Raw genomic sequence first — 26,050 nt, 5'->3', positions numbered from 1 at the left:
TGGGGTAGTGTGATCGTCCAGAGGATCTGGGTATGTTCTTGCTCCTCTACTCTTCTGTAGCACTTTGTAGTGCAACTTCCTAATGCAATAACCATGTAACATTTTGTATTATAGTTATCTTTCTTTTTGTCTTACCACCAACCATTTTAAGTTCAACAAAGGCAGAAATTTTGTTTTAGCTCTAAACCTTACCACCCAGCTCAGGGAGTGGTAAGACAGTAGGTACTTAATAAGTCCTTGATATGACACTCCCCATTTCTGCCAAGTTCTGATAGATATATAGGAAAGTTCCTAGCACGTGCAGACTATCAGCTTGTAGAACTTCTCATTTAGTAGCACCCAATCCAGGGCTCAGATCTAGGAAGAGCACACAGGAAGATTTAAATTGCTAAAGGGCAATGAGTTTTTTCTAGCATGCAAGGAGAAAAGAGATTCATCTTCTCATAATTTTCATGGCTTTTTGTTTTATGAACAGGTGGTAAACACATATACCCCAGGGAAGAAGATTTGGCTTGAGGGTGTTGTAACCACCTCAGCTGGAGGCACAAACAATCTCTCTGATTCCTATGCTGCTGGATTCTTGTGAGTAACATCTGAATTTCAGATATAAGGTGATAGGAAGGAAAAACTATAGCATTCCTGCTATGTTCCTGATTACCTTATTCTGCCGATTTGGGGCCACCTTGACTACTTGAGAGGTAGTTTGGATAGAGTGCTTGATTTCAAGTCAGGAGACCTTTGTTCAAATTCTGCCTCAGACATTTCATAATTGTGTGATCATGGGCAAGTCACTTAAATTATCTGATCCAAAGTTTCCTCACTTTAAATACAGATAAGCCCACCCTCTACTCTTCACTCTTGTTCCTTCCCCTCTCCTCCACGTCCAATAAGTTGCCAGTCATCTCTCACCTTCAGCCTCTTCCTTCCTCTCGCACCACAGCTGTCCTAATTCTGAACCACATCACCTCTTTTGAAGCAGTTCTCCACAAAACTGTGAAATGGATGCTCCTAAAGAACAAGCATGACTAGATCATTCCCCTTTGCAAGCTCTAGTGATTCCCTTTTGAGTCTAGAATAGCATACACTGTTCTGGTTTTTCACTTAAAATCTTCCCAAACTAGCCCCAGCTTTGTGTTGTGTGTTTTTTTAAGTTGATTACAAATTATTCTTCTCCTAAGTTCATAGTGAAATTGTCCTGCTTGTTGCTCCCTGTGTAGCACAAGTAGGGTTTCTACTTACCTGGAATGGAGCACATAAGTACTCTCTACTATGGCTTGCTCACTCTAGCTTGCTTTCACAGGTCTAGATTCCCAGAGACAGACCATCACTGAGTATGGTTACACTCATAATTGTTCTTGTACTAGGGATAACCCTTTTGAGAGGAGATATACTTCCATTATTCACCACTCTAGCTCTTGAAACCCCAACTAATGCTTTTCTGATTAAAGTAACCATCACTCACAGTAATGATGCTTCTAAAATATTAAATAGAACTATTTCCTTAACAAGACAAAAGAAATAATGATAATGTTGTAGGTACTTATATATTAAGTACATGGACAGTAAAATGCATCATAATTCACATATACACTTTGATCACATGTCTCTACCAACACACTAAGTATCTGTGGAGGAGGATTGTAATATATTTATAGCAGAGGTTCCCAAACTTATTCAGCCTACCACCCCCTTTTAAAAGATAAAAATTACTCAGTGCCTCATGAAAATCTACTTTTTTTAACTCTAACATATTTTTAAATTTGTGTCATTTCAAAAGAAAGGTTTTTTTTTAAATGACACATCTTAAATTTAATAATTTATTGTAAATTTGTGGGTTTTTCCCTTCAGTAAAATTTTGATGACACAATCTTGTGACCATATACCATCATATTATAAACAAGTCATTACACGCACATATTCCTGCCAGTGCATGCTAGACTTCCCAACAGTGCATGACATTGTCTGCCAGTACTTGCTTGTTAAGACCTTTGTGAAGGTCTAACTTGACCTTCTAACCAGTTACAACTTACATTTTGTGGGTTTATTTGGAAAATAATGTAATCACTATAACTTTGACTCTGTTATACAACAGATGAAACATGTACTAACAGTTTTTCAAGATTTTCTTCTCTTCTTTCCTTATGCTTCTACCTTTCCCTTGTTTTTATTCAACATCTCCCCCATTGCCCTGAGGCTACCTCTGACTCCCTGGATCATTCTGGCACCCCTCCAGGGGATGGTATCACCCACTTTGGAAACCTTTGAACAGGAATCTGAAAGGGAAGCATATGTGGGAAAAAATCTCAAAATGTGTGACATCTTTTTGGGGGTGTGGGGATCAAGGTGGTTGGGGTTAAGTGACTTGCCCAGGGTCACACAGCTAGTGTCAAGTGTCTGAGGCTAGATTTGAACTCAAGTCCTCCTGATTCCAGGGCTGGTGCTTGTTTGACATGACTTACAACTCTGGACTGCAGACTTTGATGTCACTAGTCCATTCAGAAACATGTGCTGCACACAAAACTACTTCTCTCTTAATTGATCATCTTTTGGGTCTCACTGCTTTCCAGTTAGTCATTCCTTTCTCTTCTATACTCTAGCTTAGCACTTAGAAGCTTTTTTAGTTGCAGTCATCCTGAGAAAAGCATTTTGAAAGTGTTGCCTCTTAATGTAAACAGCAGTTTTCTTCAAGTCTGAAAGCTGCAAAATTCATCAGGCAAATTGTCTCTAACAATGTGGACCAATCCAGCCAACTCTTCATTTGCCAGGATACAGCATTGTCCAGGCAGCATAGAGCTCACTGCAAACAGTTCAAGTTCATTCCTTGGGTAAGACAAAATCAGCCTCATCACCTCTTCTTATATGGTGAAGGAGCAAGAGTACCATTCTTTCCTCTTTCTGCTTTCCCTCTCAAAAGAGAAGGAGCAAGAAAAGAACTCCATGAAATTCTTGGAAAACCTGACTCTTACACTTGAGGTGGCACTGGGGGCCAGTGGTGGAACCTGCAGCCTTCATTCAGCCAGTCAGGAACTAGCAAAGACCATTGACAAGATATGTTTGACCTCGTGTTGTTTTTATCCTCATCTGTCAAGTTGTTAATTCTTCTGTCTCAGTTTCTTCTCCTCTCTCATATACATTAAAATATCTTAAGTCTCTTGACTCAGGGGAGTCCCTTTTACTTAAAAACTAATACCTCACCAACTTCCTTTGAAGAAATCAGCATTACAGGGCAGCTAGGTGGCACAGTGAATGGAGCACCGGCCCAGGAGTCAGGGGGACCTGAGTTCAAATCCAGCCCCAGATACTTAACACAAAAACTAGCCGTGTGATCTTGGGCAAGTCACTTAACCCCAGTTGCCCTTCAAAAAGCAAAAAAACAAAAAAATAAAGAAATCAGCATTACTTTTTAAATGATATCTTCATCTTAAAATAATTGTGATGTCTCATTTCTTTTGTTTTAACTTATTAAGTTGTAAATAGTTATATGCAAATTACTGAGGGACCATGATGACCTGCAACTCTTAAGTTTTTAACACTTTGCTCAATTTCTTTTTCTTCCCTAAAACTGTTTCTTTGTATTTGTGTTTTCCATGCTTTTAAACAAAGAAAATGCTTAATTTCAGTTAGAAGTTAGTGAAAATAAAGATTTCTTTTTCCCACTTTAGTTATCATACCTCCTGAAATTTATTCTAAGGCTAAGGACCTCTGCTTTAAATCATCACATTGTTCACATTCAAGCACAGCATCACCCTACATCTTTCACAAGGTGATTTATGTCTTTCTGTGTATGCTGCCATTCACTTTCTGTCTCAAACTGCTCAAGTCCCACCTGAAAATTGTTTCTTCATACATATATTTTAGCATAGGAATTCTTAACCTGAGGTCCATGAACTTGATTTCTTAATATTCTGATTACTATATTTCAAATATAATTGGTTTTCTTTGTAATCCCCTGTATCATATTTTATTCTGTACATACTTCACCAGACTGCCAGTGGATTCTATGACATGATATGTTTGACACAAGCTTTTGTTAGCAGATTTTATTAAACAAAAGTTCCTTTCCTATTCATTTCAGTCACTAAAATGTCCGTCTATAATCACAGTAATGGCTTATACTTTAACAGTCGATTTAAATATTTTCTTTTACACAAAATCACTTTTTTGGACCCTTCCTTTTCAGCACTAAATTTATTTTTTAAAGGGCCTTAAAGAGATTATACGTTGTATCTGGACATGGCATTCTATAGCCTCTTCCCACTCTTTGGTCCAAGCTGACTCCTATGCCTAGAATGGCCTCCCTCCCTCCCTAGTTCTTGGAACACTTGCCCCCTGCAAGGTACACCTTCAGTATTTCTTCTTGGTAGGATGCTTTTCTTCTCCCCCCCCCCAAAGTTGTTAGTATTCCCTCCAGATTACCTTGTATTTTCTTTGTCTAAATTTTATATTGTCTCATCTGTTTATATGGTGTTCCTCTCCAAAGAATGTAACTTCCTTGAGAGGGGAACTATTTTGTTATTGTCTTTGACTCCCCAATGCCTGTCCCAATTCTGTGGCATGTAGTGGAAACTTAATATTTATTGAATCGATTTGAATAACTTGTTCTTAACTCATTGGGGGAGAAGGGAACAAACATTTACTAAGCTCCTACTTCATGTCAGACACTTTGATAAGCACTTTACAAGTATTATCTTATTTGATTTGATACTAATATGATTGCTGTTAGTATCAGATGGCATAATATATGTGAAGTGGGATATGTACGTTACTAGTATTAATGGTTCCCCTTTGTGTTTCTCTATTTATTCATTCAGTAAGTGTTTATTTAACTTGATTCATGTATAAACCACTAAATTATGCGATGGAGGGGGCTACAGATACGATTAAACTTAGCCCAAATCATCAAGTGTAGTCTAGTAGGAAGATCAAACATGTACTTAAATAACTATAATACAAGCCTGTGTGCCATGAGAGTGCTGCAGTGTGTGTTGAATGTGCAGAGGAAGGAGAATCACTTCTGACTGCAGAGATCATGGAAGGTCTTTACTGAGAAGGTGACAGTTGAGATTCACCTTGTCTTGAAAGATGAGTAAGATTCTTGATAGCCAGAATGTGTGAATGTGTGTTTGTGGAGCTTGGTTGGAATTAATTTAAAAGTAAAGAAGTGCATTACAGAAGGAGGAAATCACTTGAGCAGAGGTGAAGTTGTTTCAGAATTAGGCTAGCTAGTCTACTCTGAAATGAGCATAGGGTACAGATAGTTAGAATCTCAAGGACCATGCTGATATTTCACTATCTTCTTAACTTATATATTCACATATAATTGCCTCTCCTCCTCTCTTCTGAATCGCAAATATGGTCAAAGACACGATATTACCTAAGTCTAAGGAGCAGATCAGCCCATTTGTTTCAGACACAATAGAATTTTGAACCCTTAATTCTAATGTTCTGTACCCCTTCCCCTCCATTCTCCAGTGGCTGGATATTCCTGTTACCTGAGCCTGGCTTGTCAACATAATTTCTGCTCCTTTCTTTTCCTTATGCTTCCCAGGGAGCTATTTTTGCTTGTTGCCCAGCTGCTACAACATTAACAACCTTTGTTCAGTGTATTTCCGTCTTCCTGGTTCCAAGGACATCTCTTTTTCCACCGCATCATATTGCCTCTTTAAATGAATATATCTTCTTAATATACTGTGCTACTCCCTGCCTTTTTATTTTTTCTGTTTTTATGAATAAGGTATACTTTTCAAAAGCTATAGCCCAGTTATGAGTCATCCTATAAAATGTCAGTGGTATCTATGAGGTAAAGCTTGCTTTGTGCTTTGGAATCTCTAGTTTACTTTGTTTATTGCCTATATTTTGCATTTTGGTATAGACATCTGAGACCAGGGGTTTTATTGTGGAATTCTCTCTTGGTTGTTAGCTCCTCTGAATTTATTCTAACATCCCTTATTAGATGCTGGTTCCTATAGAATATTGACATTTAAAAATGATCTGAACGTTTTAGTGTATGAGTCAACAGCATGATATGGCAGCCAAGAAAGCCAGAACAATCTCAAGCTGTGTTAAGAGAGGTGTAATGTGGAGAACTAAGGAGTTCTGGACTCTGCCTTGGGTAGACTACTTCTGAAGTATTATTTCTTGACACAGAATTTTAAGAAGTACAACAGAAATGTGGACAGTGTCCATAGGAGGGAAGCCCAGATAAAGAAGGGCTTTAAATCTAGTCCCTCAACTGAATGGAGCAGCAATGAGTATTTATCTTAGAAGAAAAGACTGCAGTGAAGGAGGGGGAAAGGCATCTTGATAAATGTATTCAAGTATTTTAAGTAGTATTAAATTTGAGAGAGAAGGGAGAGAAAGACAGGCAGAGGGAGGCAGAGAGAGAAAGAGAATGTAATTGTCTTGTTCTGCTTGTCCCCAGATGGCAGAATTAATACCAATAGGTGGAAGTTGAAAAGAGACAGATTTGGGGGCGGCTAGGTGTTGCAGTGAATAGAGCACCGGCCCTGGAGTCAGGAGGACCTGAGTTCAAATCTGGCCTCAGACACTTAACACAAAAACTAACCATGTGACCTTGGGCAAATCACTTAAACCACCTGCCCTTCAAAAAGCAAAAAAACAAAAACAAAAAAATGAAGAGACAGATTTGGACTTGAAGTAATGAAAAACTTTCTAATAGTTAATGCTGTCCAGCAATGGAATAGCCTTCCAGGAGAGGTAGTAGGCTCTCCTCGCTGGAGATCTTCAATAAAGTCTGCACCACTACTTGTTACATATATATTTTAGAAGGGTCCTAATCCAACTCCTTGATTTTACAGTTAAGGAAACTTTGGTCTCCAGAGGTTAAGTGACTTGCCAAGGTCACAAGCCCAAGTTCCCTGATTCAGAGGCATTACTCTTTCTACTACACCACTCTTTTTTCTAGAGAATTCTTCTTCAGATGTGGATTGGGCTAAATAAGTTCTAGGCCCTCTTCCAACTTTGAGATCCTAGAATTCTGTGATTTTTTTTTCTTTGTTGTACTTGCTGCTCTCTATAGTATCTGGATTAGCTGTTATGTGTAGTTAATTTTGTCCTGTATTCTCTGCTCTTTTATTGTTTAAAGACTTCTTGACTAAATTCTTAATCAGGCAAGAGTATTTTTACTGGCCCTCAATAGTGTCCTTCCATCCCTGACAAAATACTTATATTTTAAGCCCTGGTCTAGACATCCAACTCCCATTCTCGGACCTCTTAACTAGGTGTTCACTTCCCAAATCTGCCTTTTTCTTCGGAAGTCCCTACCTTCAGCTGGCAGCAGTAATGATAATATCATCTGAACTCCTGAGTTCTTCCCTTTATTGTTCTGGAGTTCATAATCCCAAGTAATGCTTCTAATGTTTCTTCTGGCTCTATGACCAGCAGTTAGTAGCAGTTGTCATGCTTGGGAGATCTTGGGAGACTGCCTGCATATGTCTCAGTAAAAGCCCTCTGTTGTCTTTATCATGTCAACAAATAACTATCTATATACCCCAATCAAGTAGTCACCCAGAGCCGGAAATCTCTTCCCTCACAGGATAACTCTTTTATGATGATACCCATAAATGTGCATCTTTCTTTCTTGGAGAACAAGAAGCTATTTCCTCCTAATAAGGTCCAATCTCCCCATCTATAAAAAGAGCTTCATACAGATTGCTTAGCTTGAAAGTTTCAATTATCATTCTTCTTTCCTTCCCCTATCATTTACATAGCATTTTAAGGTTTGTAAAGCAATTTGTATTATCTCATTTGATCCTCCCAACAATCTGTGAAGTAGTTGCTATTATTATACTTATTTTACATATGAGGAAACAGTTTGAGAGAGGTAAGTGACTTGCCCAGGGTCACACAGCTAGGAAGTATTAAGTGTCTAAGGCAAAATTTGAATTCAGGTCTTCCTGACTTCAAGTTCCCTGTACCACCTAGCTACTAGCAGATATTAGATTTTTCTGCTCTCCAGACTCAACTCAGGTAAAAATTTCCCTCTGCCTCTATAGATTTTTTTTATTCTTTTTTTCCCCTTTGAATCATTTCTTTTGTTTCAAACCATATTTCACAACCGAAGTTTTGGCCTGTTGTGGCCTGGATTCAGTCATAGGAGTCTCATGTTTCCATCCAGGGTTTCCCCTGGGAACATCAAACTTTAGTTGGTGTATCCTTTAGGATCTTTAGCTATAGTGCAAGAATTCAGACTAATAAAACATCAAAATCAGGACATTTTATTTAAGCCAACATAAAGTACAATGACAGTGAACTTGTACCCAAATCTGTAGGCAGTCAAAATAGTTCTTGGGTTGTCCAGTGGTCCTATCTCCTCAGGAAGCTAGGCAATTTACTTGACTCTTAATACCAGTAAAGTAACAGATCCAAGTTTTTATTCTTTCAAGATTTGGAAAGTCCTCTTCTAATGACTGGTATATAAAAGCCTCGTGTTAACTAAAACCTCTTTGGAGAAAGAGGTAGGCCTACATGTTCAAGGGGCCTGGCTTGATGCCTTGTATCTCCTCAGTATGACTCTGCACCTCTATTGCTGATGAGATCTGTAGCTCCTTCCTGCTGTTTCTCTGCTACTCTTACTCAGTCGGTTGACAAACTTTTACTAAGTACTGCGTACCAAGCACTTACTACATGCTGGGTATACAAAGAAAGGCAAAAATATAGTCCCTGACTTCAAGGAGTTCTCATCCTAAAGGAAGAGAAAACATAAACAACTCTGTACATACAAGATATATGCAGTATAAATGGGCGATCTCAGAGGGAAGGCACTAGTAGTCAGGAGACTGGGAAAAGCCTCTTACAGAAGGTGGAATATGAGTCTTGAAGGAAACCAGGAGATGTGAGTGAGGAGAGAAGAGAAAATTCTAGGCATGAGACACTGCCAGTGAAAAGGCACAAAATTGGGAAATGGAATGTCTTATTGGAGGAACAGCAAGAAAGTCAGTGTCACTGAATTATACATGGAAAGTATGTGAGTACATGGAAAGGAATAAAGCAAGTTTAGAATGGTAGAAAGAGAACAGGTTCTGAAGGACTTTAAATGCCAAGCAGAGGGTTTAAATTTGATGCTAGAGCTCAGAAGGAGCCACTAGACTTTTCTGAGTAGGGATGTGCCATGCTCAGAGCTGTAGGAAGATCACTTTGGCAGCTGAGTGGTGGATAGATTAGAGTGAGAAGAAGCTTAAGATAGGTAGAGCAACCAGCAGGCTATGGCAGGAGTCCAGGGGTGAAGGGACGTGGATATCTACCAGCGTAGCAGCTGTGTGAGTAAAAAGAGGTATGTAAGAGAAGTTATAATAGGCAGAAACAACAAAACTTGGCAATGGATAGGTGGCATGAGTGCAGGTGAGGAGTCAAAGAGGATACCTAGATTATGAGCCTGGGTAACTGGGAGAATGGTGGTACCCTCAGTTGTAATTGGGGACTTCAGAAGAGGGGAAGGTTTAGGAGGAAAATGTAATGAGTTCTGTTTGGGGTATGTTGAATTTTTTCTCTAAGACAGAAGTTCTTTTTTTAAATGATTTATTTTTTTTTATTTTCCCCCAACTACTTGTAAAACAATTTTTAACATTCTTTTAAAAAAATTGTTACAAATTCTCTCCTTCCCTCCCTCATCCCCCTATTGAGAAGGCAAGCAGTTTGATATAGGTTAAACATGTGCAATCATAGAAAACATATTTCCATGTTAGTTGTGTTGTGAACGAAGACAAAAAAAATAAAGAAAAAGGTACAAAAAAAGAAAAATAAATTTAAAAAAGAAAAAGATATGCTTTGATCTGCATTCAGACTCCATCAGTTCTTTCTTTGGAGATAGTGTTTTTCAGAATTATTTTGGATCATTGTATTGCTGAGAATAACTAAGTCATTCACAGCTGATCAGCATGCAATATTCCTGTTACTGTATATGACTTTCTCCTGGTTCTGCTTATTTCACCATGCATGAGTTCATAGAAGACTTTCCAGGTTTTTCTGAGAGCACCCTGCTCATGGTTTCTTAAAGCACAGTAGTATTCCCTCACGATCATGTACAACAACTTGTTCAGCCATTCCCCAATTGATGAGCATCCCCTCGATTTCCAATTCTTTGCTACAACTAAAAGACATGCTATAAATATTTTTGTACAAATTTGTCTTGTTCCCTTTTTTAAAACTCTCTTTAGGATGGAGACTTAGTGGTGGTATTGCTGGGTCAAAGGTATGCACAGTTTGTTTGACCTTTGGGTGTAGTTCCAAATTCTCTAGACAGTGGTTGGATCAGTATACAACTTCACCAACAATTCATTAGTGTCTGAATTTTCCCACATCCCCTCCAACATTTGTGATTTTCATTTTCTGTTATATTAGTCAATCTGATAGGTGTGGAGTGGTAGCTCAGAGTTTTTTTAATTTACATTTCTCTAATCAATAGTGATTTAAAGTATTTTTATATAACTATAGATATTTTGATTACATCATCTGAAAACTGCCTGTTCATTTTCTTTGACTTTATCAATTGAGAAATCACTCTTGTTTCTGTGAATTTGACTCAATTTTCTATATATTTGAGAAATGAGGTCATTTATCAGAAAAATTCATGTAAAATTTTCCCCACAGTTACAATTACTGGTATACTCTCTATCCTCTTCTCTCCCCCCTTTTATTCCACTGTCTCTCTCCTTTCACCCTCTCCATTACCAAAAATGTCTTGATTCTGCCTTTTACCTTCCCCAATCTTACCTCCCTTCCATCAACTGCTCCTTTCCCTTAATCCCCTTCCCTTCATTTTTTCTTGTATGGTAATATAGATTTCTATACTCAACTGAGTGTGTATGTTATTCTCTCTCCAATTCTGATGAGAAATAGGTTCACATGATCCTCCCCACCTTCCCTGTTTCCCCTTCCACTGTGAAAGCTATTCATGCCTTTTTTATGTCAGATATTTTACCTTATATCTCCCTTTCCCGTTTTCCTACCCCTTTTCTCACCCCTTAATTTTATTTTTATAGATAACTATCCCATCTAAGGCCATATTCCTAAAAACCTTCATCCTGCAGTTGAGTTCACTGCCATCACATATAGTCAGTATGGATTAAAAAGATTGACCTAGTGCTACATTGTTATTTTCTGATAGCATGCTCTTCAGAGGAAGTTCCAGACTATTAGCCAAACTCTTTTGGTAGGCTTATTCTCTAACATGTCATAAATAGCCTTTATCTTCTTCATTAGAGTTTCCATAGTTTCTAATGCCCAAGAACTATATCAAATATTGCATCAGCATCAGTGTTGGCTCTGTTTGACCATTAATACATGTTGAACTCATCATTAGCTCCAGACTCTTCCCACATCTGCAGCATCCCACCTTAGTGCTTGTCAGGCTATGTCACTAGGTGTTATTGGTCCATTCCTAAAATCTAAGTCTATGCATAGAGTCACAAAACTTTTAAGTTGTGACCAGCTTCAAAATCAAGAATTCTTAAATTGTAGATAAGATAATGTCTGTGAGAATCCTACTGGATTGACTTTTGGTTGACAGCACTCTCTTGTTACAAAGCTAGTTTCAAAGCCATCTTTCCAAAGGAGTTGCTTGGATCAGGGAAAACCATTACTGGCATATCATAAGGTAGCCAACCAAATTCTTAATGTCTGATCCCATCTCTCAACTTATCAATTTCCAGAAGATGCCGGGGAGTCAATAGACCCTCTTCTCTCTTATCTTAAAGGAACCCAATTTTATCTAAAGGAACCCAATTTTAACAGTCTTGACATTCTCGACTGTAAATGAAACCAGAAGCCAGAAACAGTTACAGCTAAATGAACAGATGGCTCACAGATTCTTCTTGGAGAGGCCAATAATGGAATTAGTAGAATTGGTTTTATCGTGAGGCCATAGACAACAAGAGACATCGTTTAATGGGATGATTGGTTATCTAGTATTGTATTTCTCATGATAAATATTTTCAAAAAGATCACCTTAAAAATAATATCATTCATGCACCAAAAACTGTTGCAGAGGAGAGAGAGGTAGAGAAACTTTATAAAGAACTTTATTAAATTAAATTTGATTAAACTTAAAAGAACTTGATTACATAAAATTAAATAAACATATTATTTTATACTAAATGAGTTCAATACAGAGATGAGCATAAAGTGGTATGATGGTGGACATGACAAGCAAAATATAACATCACAAAAATGTAATGTACCATATTTTAACAGATAAGAAATGACTTGTTACCGATGTGGTAGCCATTCCCAAATAAACTCTGTGTATAACATTAATTTGTTAGAGCAAAGATAAAAATTAATACAAAGCTATAATAAATAAAAGGGGATGATTTAAGAGATTTTTTTACATCAAAAATGTAATGTAGATGGAAGTCTGAACATTGATTAAACTTATGAAAATTTCAAAGAGAAGTTTAGCCTAAGTAAATAATTTGCCATAATGAAACCAAAAATGCCTACAACATCCTTAGTCAGGAAAGACTTGATTTACTTGCCAAGCAGAAAGAGATAAGGCAGCCAAGAGGAATTTGTTTTAGAATATAAACTTGTTTGTAAAATCTTACAGAAGAGGAAGGTGAAAGCTTGCAAGTAATGTTGCCTCATCAAGTAGTGAGAAGCAGTGGAGTGGAAAGAAAGCTTAAAGAAAGTTGGTGAGTGACCAAAGTAAATGCTAAGGGCATTTAAAGATGAAACTAGAAGTAAGACAATAAACTGACAAAACAAGAAGAAGATCCGTGTGGAATTCCTAATTCTTTTTTACCATCAAGGCCCGTGGAGCCTTGGAACATTTGGGCTCAACATCATAGTCCTAGATGTGGACTAATAGATATAGTAGAAATACAACTGAAGACCACACAGAGAGGAAAAGCAGCTGGATTGGATCATGTCTATGTGGCTTGTGCTCAAGACAACACAATTTTGAAGGTGTCATGGGATCTCTGATTTTGAGCTGGAAGAGACTTCTGAGATAATCTGGCGTAACACCTTCATTTTATAGATAATGAATCTGAAACTCAGGGAGATTAAGTAATTTGCTTAAGGTCACAGAAGTAATAAGTGCTAGAGCTTGTAATCATTTCTCAGGTTATAGGAAAGGGAAGATTCAAATGTGTGGAAAAAAATCTCAGACCTTATGACTACCAAAAAGAGAATACCAAGAAAACTAACTGCAAACCCATATGTCTACTTTCCTATCTCTATAAAAATTTTATGATAATAACCTATACAAATATTGAGGAAAATGGAGAATTCCAGAAGTGATATCCCATAGTAGAAGATCACATTTTTATCATCATAGTTGATTGAAACATAAAGAATGTATGATTTCATCTTGTTTTTGGTTAGTGATTATTAAAAGCATTTAATTCATTAGTAGAAAATTATCCCTTAAAGGCTTGACTCCCACAGATTGTCCCCTATGTATGTATTTATTTAAATTGCTTAAGATAAAATTATGAGAACCTTATTCAGTAGCCCCACAGATATTAATATCAAGTTAAGTATAAAACATATATATGCTTACCAAAAGTGTTTGCTACCTCTTGGATAAGATCTATCACAGAGTCCAAGTTGAGGATGAATTTCCTGTATTAAGAGCCTCTTGTTTTGGGGTACCATTATGTTGGTTGCATAAAGCCCAACACTATTGCGGAGCCTTCTACATGAGATCCATGGTCATTCAAAGAATTCAGCCTAACTATTAATGCCAGAAAAACCCAGTGGATTTCTAAGCTGTTATAAGTAGAAGAAGTACTTCTAGAAATAGAAGAGTCCATCCATCAGTACTGATTTATGATGGAGCATTATTTATAAAACTGATGAGTTATGATGGAACATTATAGCCTTCAAAGAATTGAAGATGATAATCACCCAAAAGGCAGTGAATTACATGCATCTTGGGTATAAGTAGGCTGCAACACAGAACAAATAAGGAATTAAGAAGTGGTGCCAGTGATCTCATCAAAGAAATGTATGAAAAAGATGAGCTAATCACATGATGAGAGCAGTGCATAATTGATGGACAGTCTCTGTGCCCATTTAAATTCTTAGAACATTAGAAAAACTTGAGAAAGACCTACAGACTTAAATATTGGGTCCCTTTCAATAAACTAAAAGGACATAGAAGCATTTACTATGAGCTGTGGCAAGTGGGTGGGAAAATATGGATGAGAATAGTGCAGGATAGGAAGTTGTGAATGGATTGTGATCTGCATTGATGAGATCATAGATCCATATGAGAATTTAAAGGTGGGGAAGCTTGTGTGCTTGACTTTGATTACTGGAAAAATGCTCAGGTATTATTATCAAGATAATTTACAAGCATTTAGAAAGAGATCAATAAAACCAAAATGGTAAATTGGTAATAACTAATGCCAAATTAACTTCATTTCCCCTTTTTTAGGCTAAGATTAAATATAATAAAGATAAATGGAAGATGTTCTACTCAGATTTTAAAAATTAACTCACACATACAGAATGGGGGAAAGTAAATAGTGGGAAAAGTAATGGAAAAAGATTAGAAAAGTTTAGTGAACTGTAAATTCAGAATGAATCAACAGTGTCACATGGCAGTCAAAAAATCTTATTCATTCTTGGGCTACATAGAAGATATTGTTGGGAGGAGGCATTTAGTGTCCCTCATATCCTCCATGAGAGTTGAAGTAGAGATCTTTAGCCTCTGAAAGAAAAGACTTAGGAAGAAATTAGTATTTGAAAGGCTGTCTTGTGGTTGTCATCCCTGTGAGGACAGAATTAACAGAGAGGCAGACTGCTGTATAAAGAAGAGTTTCCCAACAATTACAAATGTCCAAAACGGAAATGGGCTGTTTCAGAAGACTCACTATCCCTAGAATCTTTACAGAAAAGGTGACCATTTGTTGTAAATAACAACAACAAGAAGATTGATAATAATAATGTTTACATGGTGCTTTAAGGTTTGTAAAGCCCTTTATAAACATTAAGTTATTTTATCCTCTTAGCAACTCTGGATAGTGGATCTTACTGTTACCATTTCACAGATGAAGTATGATAAAATTAAATGATTTGTCCAGGTTCACACAGTAAGTATCTGAAGAAAGATTTAAAATAGGATGTTCCTGACTCTCAAGTCCAGCCTTCTATACTTCTCACCACTTACCTGCTTAGGTACAAGATAGAGTGGATGATTTAGGATCAGAAGATCTTGATTTAGCACTGGAAGGAACCTTAGAGGCTCTCTGATAATAGCTTTTTATCTTACTAATGGAAGAATTAAGTAACTTGCTGGAAGTCACAGAAGGTAGTAAGTAGGAGGTCCAAGATTTGAGTCTGGCTCCTCTGTTTCCAAATTCAGCGTATTTTCTACTGAACCGTTTTTCATCTTTGTAAATCTGACTAATGTGATTTTTGTGAATGCTTTCCCTATCACTTACATTTAATCAGTTGCTAAGTCATCTTGATCTCATCTATACAATATCCTTCGAATCCATCCCACAGGCGTCATTACTATTGCTATTACTGACTCTGCTATTTTCCCCTCAGTCCATCCTCTAGATTCTTGCCAAACTAGTTTTCCTTTTGTACGTGCTTAGTAATGCCACAGCTCAGCTCAGACCCCCTTCAGTGGCTCCCTGTTGCCTGCCAAATTAAGTACAAACTTCTTATCCCTCCACTATCTTTCCTTTCCTGTTTTATCCTGTATTATTATACTCTATATTTATTAAATTCTAGTCACACTGAACAGCATGTATGTTCTGCATTTTTCTACCTTTCCTGCTTTTTACGTCATGGTGTTTTGCATGCCTCCACTTCCTCTGCCCTTTTAAATTCTACCCATCTTTTAAAGAAGAAAGAGTACATCACCCTTGACTTCTCAATAGCCTTTTGACACTTTCAGTCTCCCTCTTCTCCTTAAAAATCTCTTCTCTCTAGGTTTTCTTGACTGTTCTCTCTTGATTCTCCTCACACTTGCTAACCATGGATGTCCCCAAAGGCTTTGACATAGACCCTCTTCTCTCTTATCTTTCTGTTATTTCTCTTAATGATCTCATGAGCTCCTATAGACTCAGTTATTATACATATATATATGTATATATATATGCAGATAATTTCCAGATTTATCCAGCCCTAATTTCTCTCTTGATCTCTAGTTGTACACCTCCATCTGCCTATTGGATATCTCAAACTTGGATGTTCCCTAGACACCTTAAGCTCACCGTGTCTCCTCTCTTCTTAACTTCGTCACATATAATAGAAGGCACCACTAACCTCCCACTTACCAAGGCTCAGAATCTGTCAGTCATCCAAGACTGATTCTTGCCTCCTTACTCGCTTTCATGCCTTAGAACCCATCAGTTGCCAAGTCCTGTTGCTGCTTCCCATGTAGTATCTCTCTTAGCCCCTTCTTTCCTTTACCATTGCCACCACCTGACCCAGGTCCTCATGGCCTCATCCTTACACTAACACAGAAGCCTTCAGGCTAACTACCCCTCACATGTCTCCCCACTCCAGTCTGTCCTCCAGTGCACTTTTGCATGGATGATTGTGATGACGACAATGAAAATAAACAGTGATAGCTAACATTTATAAAGCGCTTACTATGTGCCAGGTGCTGTGCTAAGTACTTTGCAGTTAGTATCTCATTTCATCCCTACAACAACAATGAGATGTTATTATCCTCAGTTTTTACAGATCAGGAAATTGAGGCAAGCAGAGGTTAAGTGACTTACTCAGGTTCACACAACTAGTAAGTGTCTAAGGCTGTATTTGAACTCAGACTTCCTGACACCAGGCCCAACACTTCATCCACGTTGCCACCTTGGCAGTTAAACTGAAGCCTGCAGAGGTGGCTTGCTCAAGTTTTTATATACTACTAGATAGCAGAACCAGGTTGTGAACCCAGGTCTTCTAACTCCAAATTCAAAACTTTTTCTACCACACTGTCCAGTCAGTAGTTACATGGGAATGGAGGCATAGAGAGAAGGAAACAAATCTCTGCCATACTAAGAGTACTTTAGGGTACCCTTAAGCATATTGATCCTCCTTTGCAGCAGGTAAAAATAGGGTTTGTTAATTAAGCTACATTTTTTGAACAGCTGCTTTGTTTAATGTACTCTATTGTTCTTAGGGCTGTGGGCCATGCAAAGAGGTATCAGGCATGGCCCCTCTTAATGTGTATATACAGGTGTACATATTCCCAGGATACCACAAATGCATTACGTAGGCACACAAAAATGTGAATAGCCTTCTGCACACTGTAATCTACACAGGCTTACAGATGTCTTCACATATACAAACACCAAGACACATTGATATTTTTACACCCATGCACTCCTAGATGCAGTACCTCATAGACACATAAACACTTAGAGCACATGTGTATGTATTCATAGAGGAATCTCAGACTCTCTTTGATTTCCACAGCTTCAGTATGAAAAGAACACTGAGCTAGGAGGCAGGAAAACAGAGTTGGGATCCTGATTTCACCACTCAGTGACACTGGAATGGTAGATTAACCTAGGATTAATCCATCTGTAGAGAGGGGATAGCAATCCTTTCTGTGTCACAGGCCAGCAAATGCTTCGTTTAATTAGTTCAGCTTGAGCACATCACTCCTTTGAGCTTCTGGTTCCTTATTTGTAAAACAAAGGTCCATTTCAGTTCTGATAGTCTGTAATTATAAATACATTTTTAAGCATGCTAATTGCTATGAAGAAAAAATAAAGATTGAGATGTGGAAAGACAGTTACTGTTCATCTTAGTTTAACCTTTTTTTTATGTGAGGAAACTGAGACCCAGAGCTGTGGATTGCTCAGCAATATGCCAGTTTGGGGAACAAAAGGATTTGAACTCAGGTCTACTCACTCCTAATACAGTCCCCTTTCCATATGGCCATTCTCAAAATTGTGTGAGATTCTTCAGACATAAAATCGTAATATAAATCACAAGTTAGAATTATTATACATATAAAATTATTCTATAGTCAATGATTTGAACTCTGATTTACTAGTTTAGGAAAGGCATAAGCTCCTGATTAATATCCTGTATGTTGACTGTTCAGTGACTTCCAAAGTTAGTTCTAAATTTAAGAGTTCAAATAACATTTTTTAGCTGTATGAGGAATTAGCAAATTTTAAGTTTTACAGTATTTCAGAAGAGTGCATGATAAGAACAAGTATGTCTGTGTGTGCTAGGGTATGTATGTGGGAGCATGAATTTGTGGGCATTCGATGGAGAAAAGTGGGTTTGTGGATAGCCCTAATACTTGTGAATGAAGACTTGCACATGAGGGTGGATGTCTGTGACTGTTTCACACTCATGAAGTATATGCACGGTGAGCTTTATGCATTATGAGGGACTTGTCTTTGTTGGAATATATCAGTCCTGTGTAACTAGTTGGATCTTGAAATAAGTATGATCATAATAAAAAAATCCTTTAGTAGTAGCTCCTCCTTTAAGACATATGAATGGTTAGAATATACATGTTTGTATGTAAATTCTATGAGCTGGGGATGTCTGTATAGTGTGTTTACAGCGGAGGTGTCCAAGTAGGAGAATTTAGGTAATGGAATGCATGGTTATGACTTGTGTCTTGTAAGATACAAGGCCTTGCCCTGGAAATCTACCCAAAAGCAGGTAGACTTTGTGGTTTATGATATTAAAGTAATGCCATAGGTCTGGACACCCGATTTGAAGATCTTAAGGAAATATAGATATAAGCCACTTATGTGCTGATAACCTGTTTAAGTTGCAAGTACTCTTTGCATACTGTGGGAGAGTGATTGGGTAGACCTTGCTCTTCTAGCCAGTCAGTAATCTTTAGGATACTTATTCCAGTCTGTGCCTATTTTGAAATGCATTGATGTAGCTGTTTTCCTGCTTTTTAGATGGTTGAACACTTTAGGAATGTTGGCCAATCAGGGCATCGATGTTGTGATACGGCATTCATTTTTTGACCACGGCTACAATCACCTTGTGGACCAGAATTTTAACCCATTACCAGTAAGTGCGGGATGAAGATCCCATTACCTATTCCATATCTTTTAATCCCTCTGATCACACCTTTTGTCTTATGTAAGTAGGCTGTGAAAATTTTCTTTTTCTTTTCCCGTTATCAGTTAGTACCATAAATCAGAGAGAAACATTCTTGTCTTCTGTTCCCTTAACCCATTTCACAGACTTTGGCTTCATCACAAAAAAAATTTTTTTTTAATTTGAAATTCATTTCTCCTTGTGGCCTGTTTGAACTCTACTTGGAAATGAATTTTTCCAGATTGGTTTCTTTTAATGCTAATAGGATACATTAGTTAATGTCAAATGCAACATGTTGAAAGCAGATGGGGAAGTGTTAGTCAAAATCACAGACAATGCAGATCCCTTTCTTAGAGAGGAAGCTCAGTCCAGTTGCAGTCAAACATTGACCCATGAATGTTCAGTAAGGGCATTTATATGGAACACAGTCCCATTGAGGGGAATCCAAGAAGAATGTAGTAGATATGTACTGTAGTTCAAAATACATTTGTCCACCCATTAATGAAACTCAACTTGTCCAGGAAGCTTACTCTAAGCATATGGCATAACAGCATTACCTTAATCTTACCCTAAACCCTATCCTGATCAAATAGCTCATCTCCCCCAGATGTTGTTGCCAGGCAATCACTCTTTTTCTGGGATCCATAGCCATAAAATTGTGTGTCTGTGTCTGTGTACTGGCATTGTTATCCCTCTTAAATTAGTTGTATGACATAGCTAGCACCCATTAACAAAATCTGTAGTGAATAACTTGTTTAGCAGTTGTAGACACTTGAAACTAGGCTGCCGTTATTGTCATATTTCTAGTAAGTATTTTCCCTTCACCCTCAGAGTGGCAGGGAAATGCAACAGGAAAGAGTGTATATCAGTGTAGAACTGTGGAATTTTTAGAACCAGAAGTGGTTTAAGATGATAACAAACTAATAACTTGTGAAGACTGTTGAAGAGTAAAGAGAATGCTGGACTTGGACTAAGAAGGCCTGGATCTGATCCCCAGATGTGCTACCTACCATGTATGTGATCCTGGTCAGATCACTTACCCCCCCTTGGCCCCAGTTTCTTTATCTTTGTGATAGGGTATAGGCTAGACCAGAGATATCAAATAGGCAGCCAACAGCATTTTTTTTTTTGCCTTTTTTTTTTTGGAGGGAGGAGGGCAGGGCAATTAGGGTTAAGTAACTTGCCCAAGGTCACACAGCTAGTAAGTGTTAAGTGTCTGAGGCCGGATTTGAATTCAGATCCTCCTGACTCCAGGGCTGGTGCTCTGTTCACTGCGCCACCTAGCCACCCCCAAGCCCACAGCATTCTGGAATGTGGCCTGAACCAGATTAAAATGTAATTGGAAAATATTCAACAAAATAAATGAAAAATGCAATCAAGCATAGATAATAATACATTTTGAAAATAAGTCAGTAGGTAGCCCACATGAATCCTCATATACAGATTGGTTTCCCCTCTTTCAATCTGATTTGACACCAATGGCCTAGCTGACCTTAAAATCCCTTATAGCCCAATTCTGTGATTTGAGGGAGCCAATGACATAGTGGTTAGCACACTGAATTGGAGTCAGGAAGACCAAAGTTTGAATCCTGCCTCAGACACTTACTAGCTATTTGACCCTGAGGAAGTCATTTAACTTCTCTCGGCCTTGGTTTCCTCATCTATACCTACCTCACAGAGTTGTTGTGAGGACCAACTGAAATAGAAAGGACTTTGCAAACCTTAAGGCACTGTACAAAATGGCATTATCCTGATCATTATCCTTTGTGATAAAGAACTTTGAAAAAAAGTAAAAATCATTAAATAAATACAAAGAAATATTACTATTTTGGAACCGTCCTTGGGGTTCATGCTGTGGATCACAAACAATCAGAGAATCAAAGAAGTGCCTCAGATCTAGGACCAGGAGAGATAAAAGCAGGGTGAAACTAAAGAAAGTATATGTGTAGACATCTTGGTGAGCCAGAGATGGGAAACTTAAACCAGAGTTAAACTGGATTTGAGAGGCCGAACAAAGGTATTGCCAAGATTGAATCCCCTAAACTAGACAGATTTGGCATCTGTGCCTTTACTTTGTATCCATAGTTGGCTACTTATTGACTTTGAACCCTTTAAATTCCTGTAGTTTTTGCTTCCATTCAAGATTATTGCCCTGAAAATGTGTTGCTGTTGAATGTAATGGTAGTAATCACTCATATTCCTTGTGTAATATAATTGACAAAGAGCTGTCCCCTAAATTACTTTGTGGGGTAGGAAGTGCTAGGATTATTGTCCTCATCTTACAGATGACCCAAAGAAGTTAAAACTTGCCCATTTTGTAAGCATTCAAGACTGACTCATAACTCCATCTGACTCCAGATCTAGTGCTTTTTCTACTGTACTGTGAGAAGGTACAGGATCTAAGAGGAGGCTTTATTCCTGAGGTTCATCACATAGCCACAAAGGGTGTTACTCACCTATCCAAGATGCCTGGCTTTAAGATGCTTAATAGAACCCACCTATTTAGCTAAAAGTCTTAAAAGAACTAAGTAGCTGTACTTCTAAAAGCACACAGCTCTAATAAAGAAATCTTATGTGAAGGCACTTTTAAAAGTATCAGGTTGTCTTTTCATCTTTTTTTCCCTAATAAATTCTACACCTTGTAAGCACAAAACTTGGCAGCAGAAAGAGTAGGTCCTGTATCTCCTCTGGAAGGAATTTACAAGGCTAAACCAGGACACAGTTTCCACAGATACTGCCAGAAGTCTCTTGGAATGTGTAATGGAGATCTGGGAAATAAAACGATTACCCCTTCAGAGAGTTATGCATTTGATAATCCAATACTGTCAATAAAAACTTGTAGATTTTACATTGTGATTTAATCTTCAAGAGAGTTTGTTAAGGGCACAGTGAATTGGGATTTTTCATTACTGTCTAAAAATTATCAGCTGCTTCTGCCCTGGTTCTTCTATACTAATTCAGTGGCTTTTTAAGGAAAGATATCATAGGTTTTGTGATTTAATGCTATTTTTCAATTCTGTTGTCCAGGCAAGTTCAAAAAGCAATAAAGTTTGCCCCAAATCCATTGCCTTGAGGAGTTCATTAGTCCACATTATATCGCAGTCATCTTTGGTCTCTCTATTTAAGATTATCTCCCTCTGGTTAAACTAATTTGAGGAAAAAAGAATTATGAAAGCTGTTCCTTTAAAAGCAAAACTAGTCCTAGGAAAAGTTTACAAAGGCATTGTTTATATACATCCTATTTTTCTTCATAAAGGTTTTCTTCTGGCATTGGGTTATTTTCTTGCTTTTTTTGAGAGGTTAGGTAGGGCAGTTGGGGTTAAGTGGCTTGCTCAAGGTCACAGGGCCAATTTTTATGTGTTAAGTGTCTGAGGCCTGATTGGAACTCAGGTCCTCCTGACTCCAGGGCCAGTGCTATATTCACTGCACCATCTAGCCACCCTCCTACTTTTCTTCATATTATTTTTCTAGCAAGCCCTAAGACTTACAAGCATAGGAACATAGAATTCTGGGATAGAATGAGAATCTTAGAGGTCATCTAGTACAGCCCCCGGCCTCACAGATAGATGTCCAATACAACTTCTCAAAAAGCTGTTTTTCAACCTCTCCGTAAACATATCCAGGCACAAAAAATTCACTCCCTTATGAAGCAATCTGTTCTTGTTTCAGATAGCTTTGCTGTGAGGAAACCTATCTTCATAATGAACTTAAATCTGTTGACCTGTGACTTTTACCCATTGCTCCTAGTTCTGCCTTCCAGAGCTTAGAAAAAACCCATTCCACATGAAATCTACATCTAAATCTTTTCTTCTTTTTGCTAACCAAGCCCAGTTGATTCTCTTTCTAGTGTGGGAACTTATTTCTTCTAGGATCAGGAAATCTGTTCTATATGTCTTTAATTTGGAGTCAGTAATGGCTGAATCTAGTGTTTTCTATTCCCTGGGGAAAATGGCCTCTTAGGTGTCATATGTCTTCTTTCTTTGAGACTTATTAATACCATATACTCCAAAGACTAGGGAAGTGCCCTTCCTAGAAGAAGTCATCCTAGTAAATCACTTAACATCTCTGGTCCTCAGTTTCCCTATATACAAAATGATGAAGTTGGACTAGATGATGTCTAAGGTATCTTTTAACTCTAATTCCTATTATCCCATGAAATTAGTGCTTTATCATTCAGCTCCCAACACTGCCCTCTTTCCATTTCTGCCTCTATTGGGCCATTGGACAGAATGAGATTTTAATCCCCACGGCCAACCAGTTGGTCATGGAGTCTATTTGGAAAAGGAGATGTCTATAACCCAAATAGAGTCACCATTTCTTGCACACTATTCAGCCCTTAACAGTTTTTAAGCATTTTTCTAGGAAAATTGCTTTGGCCCATTTCAGTTTCATATACTAATTTATAGTATTGTCTCAGAAAAGACTGACCTATAGCCATTTGCCAAACTGCATCTTAATAAATGTGAACTTTTAATTACCTGCCATTAAAAAAACCTTTCTACATGTAACTTTTGTATGAGTTACCTTGAGAAGTTTACAGTCAGTTTAAGCAAAAGAGAGGGAAAGGTCTTCAGTTTTATATTATAGACAAAGAGAAAAGGGTACTTTAAAAATCAATCATTTATGTTGAGAAGTGGAATATAAAAACTGGCTTTTTATTTCATGGACTTTTAAAGAGCTCTTTTCATAGAAAATAATATTTCCTCTTCATATCCTTTGAGCTGACTTCTGTCTTTTCTGGACTGGCCAGGTATTTGATAACAAAGGCACAAATTAGTGAAGTTGAAAGTACAGATTGAAAATTGCATATACCTTGATAATGTACTATCCTTTGGACAAGATAACTACAAATTTACCACCAGGGGGCAGCTGTAAGCTCTGAGTTATTTTTCCCAGAACAAGACTTCAATGTGTTCATTTATATTGTCATTTGCCTATTAACCCTGGTTAATAATGGCATGTCTAAGAAATTACGGAGATTGAGTCTTGGGGGCCTCCTGACATAGTAAAATTTGTATTGTATGGAGATTCAGGACACTTTGGTTTGATTCCTAAGTGTCTAATTTGCCCTGGGCAAATCATATCACCTCTCTAGGTCTTAATTCCCCTTTGAGGTTAGACTAGATGATTTATAAAGTCTCACCTATATTTTTGAGTATGAATCATCAGTATGAACTGTGGCCATGTGATGGAATGAAACCCAGTAGCCTATCCAGGAACTGAACTGCGACTTTGTCTTTATTAACATGTACTCTTAACCATTTCTGCTTAGGAATATACTCGTGGCAACATGAAAGGTCATAGATGAATCCCACTGCCCCACACCATCCCCAGTTAAAATCTGAAACAGACTCTACATAGAACAATGACTTAAAAAAGAAAACAGAAGGAAAGGAGGAAAAGGAACTTATCATCATTGCATATGTGAGATAGCCAGGATGAGTTGCAAATATTGAGGAAGGGGTGGGGGCAATGAGCATCTTGTGTCCTTTAGTCTCATCAGAACTAGATCAGGGAGAGCTGAACATACAAATATACGCACGCACACACAGTGCTGAGATATAAAGAGAGAGTGTATTCTGCGAGGAAATAAATGGAGATAGGGAAAGAGGATAAGGGGGACAGTAGAGTGAAAGAACAAATGGATACCAAAAAAACAAACTTCACAGGGTTTATCATAAAGAGGACACTATAAAAGGGCTAGACTTAAGAATCTTATAAGAACTAGCTATCTAGGCTTGGAAAAAATGAGGGATATAGGACTGTTTCAATTATAGGTTACTAGTATTGATCAGATTCCTTCTCTTTCTGTACCTTTTCTTTGTAAATTTTTTGGGGTAAGGGAGAGTAGAGAAAAGAGAAAAACTATAAGAAGTTATGGGGGAAAATTAACAGTTATAACAATATATTAACAGTTATAACGATATATATATAATGAGAATTTAGCCATGATAAAAGAACTTACCTATAAAAAAGAAGCATAATGGATTATTAAGCAGAATCTAGAAACATATTATTTATAAGAAATACACTTAAAATATGGAAATGGAAGAAAAGTTAAAATGAGGAACTAGAGCAGAATTTATTATAAGGACCTCCAGAAAAGCAAAGGTAAAAAATCATATCGGGCCCGTTTCCTTGGCATTACATTACATTACATTACAGCCCGGCACAGCAAAAATAGGTATGGTAAGAAAGATAAACAGGGACGTTAAATTATGCCTAAAGGTACCAAAGATAAATAATATCAGTACTTAATAGATAAGCATCTAAGGCTTCTAAGTACCTGAAGAAAAGTTAGTAGAATCAAGAGAAGAAACATACAGAAAATAGTACTATATGCTTTTCAGACCTAGAAGAAGGATAAATGTGAAAGAAGTGAACACCATTTTACAAGTGTGTACATTTACTATCATTGTCAGTAAGCATCTATTAAGTGTGTATGCTAAGTGAGGGAGATACGAAGAAAAGCCAAAGATGATCCTGCTCTCCACAAACTTACAGTTAAATGGGAGAGACAACCTGAAGATGCCCATGTCTCAACAAGGTACATCAGGATAAATTGGAGATAATCAATAAAGAAAAGCAGACTTTGAGAGAGACTAGGATAAGCTTCTTGTAGAAAGTAGGATTTTAGATGGGACTTGAAGAAAGCCAGGGAAGGCAGAAGGCAGAGGTGAGGAGGGATAGTATTCCAGGAATGAGGCTAACCAGGGAAAATGCCCAAATCGATGGGGAAAGAAGGCAGTATACTCATTTTTTCATCTGTGCACAGCACCTTTACAAAATTGACCACTTTCTAGGATAAAAAAAGATTGTAAATAAATGCAGAAAAGCAGGAATATTAAACACATCCTTTACTGACCACAGTCTAATGAAAATTATAATAAAAAGGGCATTTAAAGAAATTATTCACATTTAAATGGAAATTAAATTCCTGAAGAATTAGTAGATCAAATAACATATCATAGAAACAAGTAATAACTTGATTACAGAAAATGGCAATACTGAGCCAGCATGACAAAACATTGAGGATGCAGCC

At 37.5% G+C, this 26,050-nt stretch overlaps 1 protein-coding gene and 1 long non-coding RNA gene across 2 annotated transcripts in view; one reads left to right on the top strand and one right to left on the bottom strand.

Annotated features, from left to right (window-relative positions):
* The window catches only part of LOC138145542 (uncharacterized), a 196,365-nt gene that overhangs the window by 194 nt on the left and 170,121 nt on the right, over positions 1-26,050 (bottom strand). The window contains exon 5 of the long non-coding RNA XR_011164249.1: positions 910-1,008. This is a non-coding gene — a long non-coding RNA (uncharacterized lncRNA). The remainder of the gene's footprint in view (positions 1-909; positions 1,009-26,050) is intronic.
* Positions 1-26,050, top strand: part of HPSE2 (heparanase 2 (inactive)) — a 730,895-nt gene that overhangs the window by 554,314 nt on the left and 150,531 nt on the right. Inside the window, exons 8-9 of the mRNA XM_069067170.1 lie at positions 476-582; positions 18,864-18,978. Coding sequence (XP_068923271.1) covers positions 476-582; positions 18,864-18,978 — 222 coding nt within the window. The remainder of the gene's footprint in view (positions 1-475; positions 583-18,863; positions 18,979-26,050) is intronic.

The sequence above is a fragment of the Petaurus breviceps genome, unplaced genomic scaffold (genome assembly GCF_028583685.1).
Source record: "Petaurus breviceps papuanus isolate PSGF00001 unplaced genomic scaffold, PetGlider_PUasm1.0 90740, whole genome shotgun sequence".
Lineage (NCBI taxonomy): Eukaryota > Metazoa > Chordata > Mammalia > Diprotodontia > Petauridae > Petaurus > Petaurus breviceps.
Note: the sequence above shows the minus strand (reverse complement) of the source record. Positions and strands in the feature narration are given on the sequence as shown.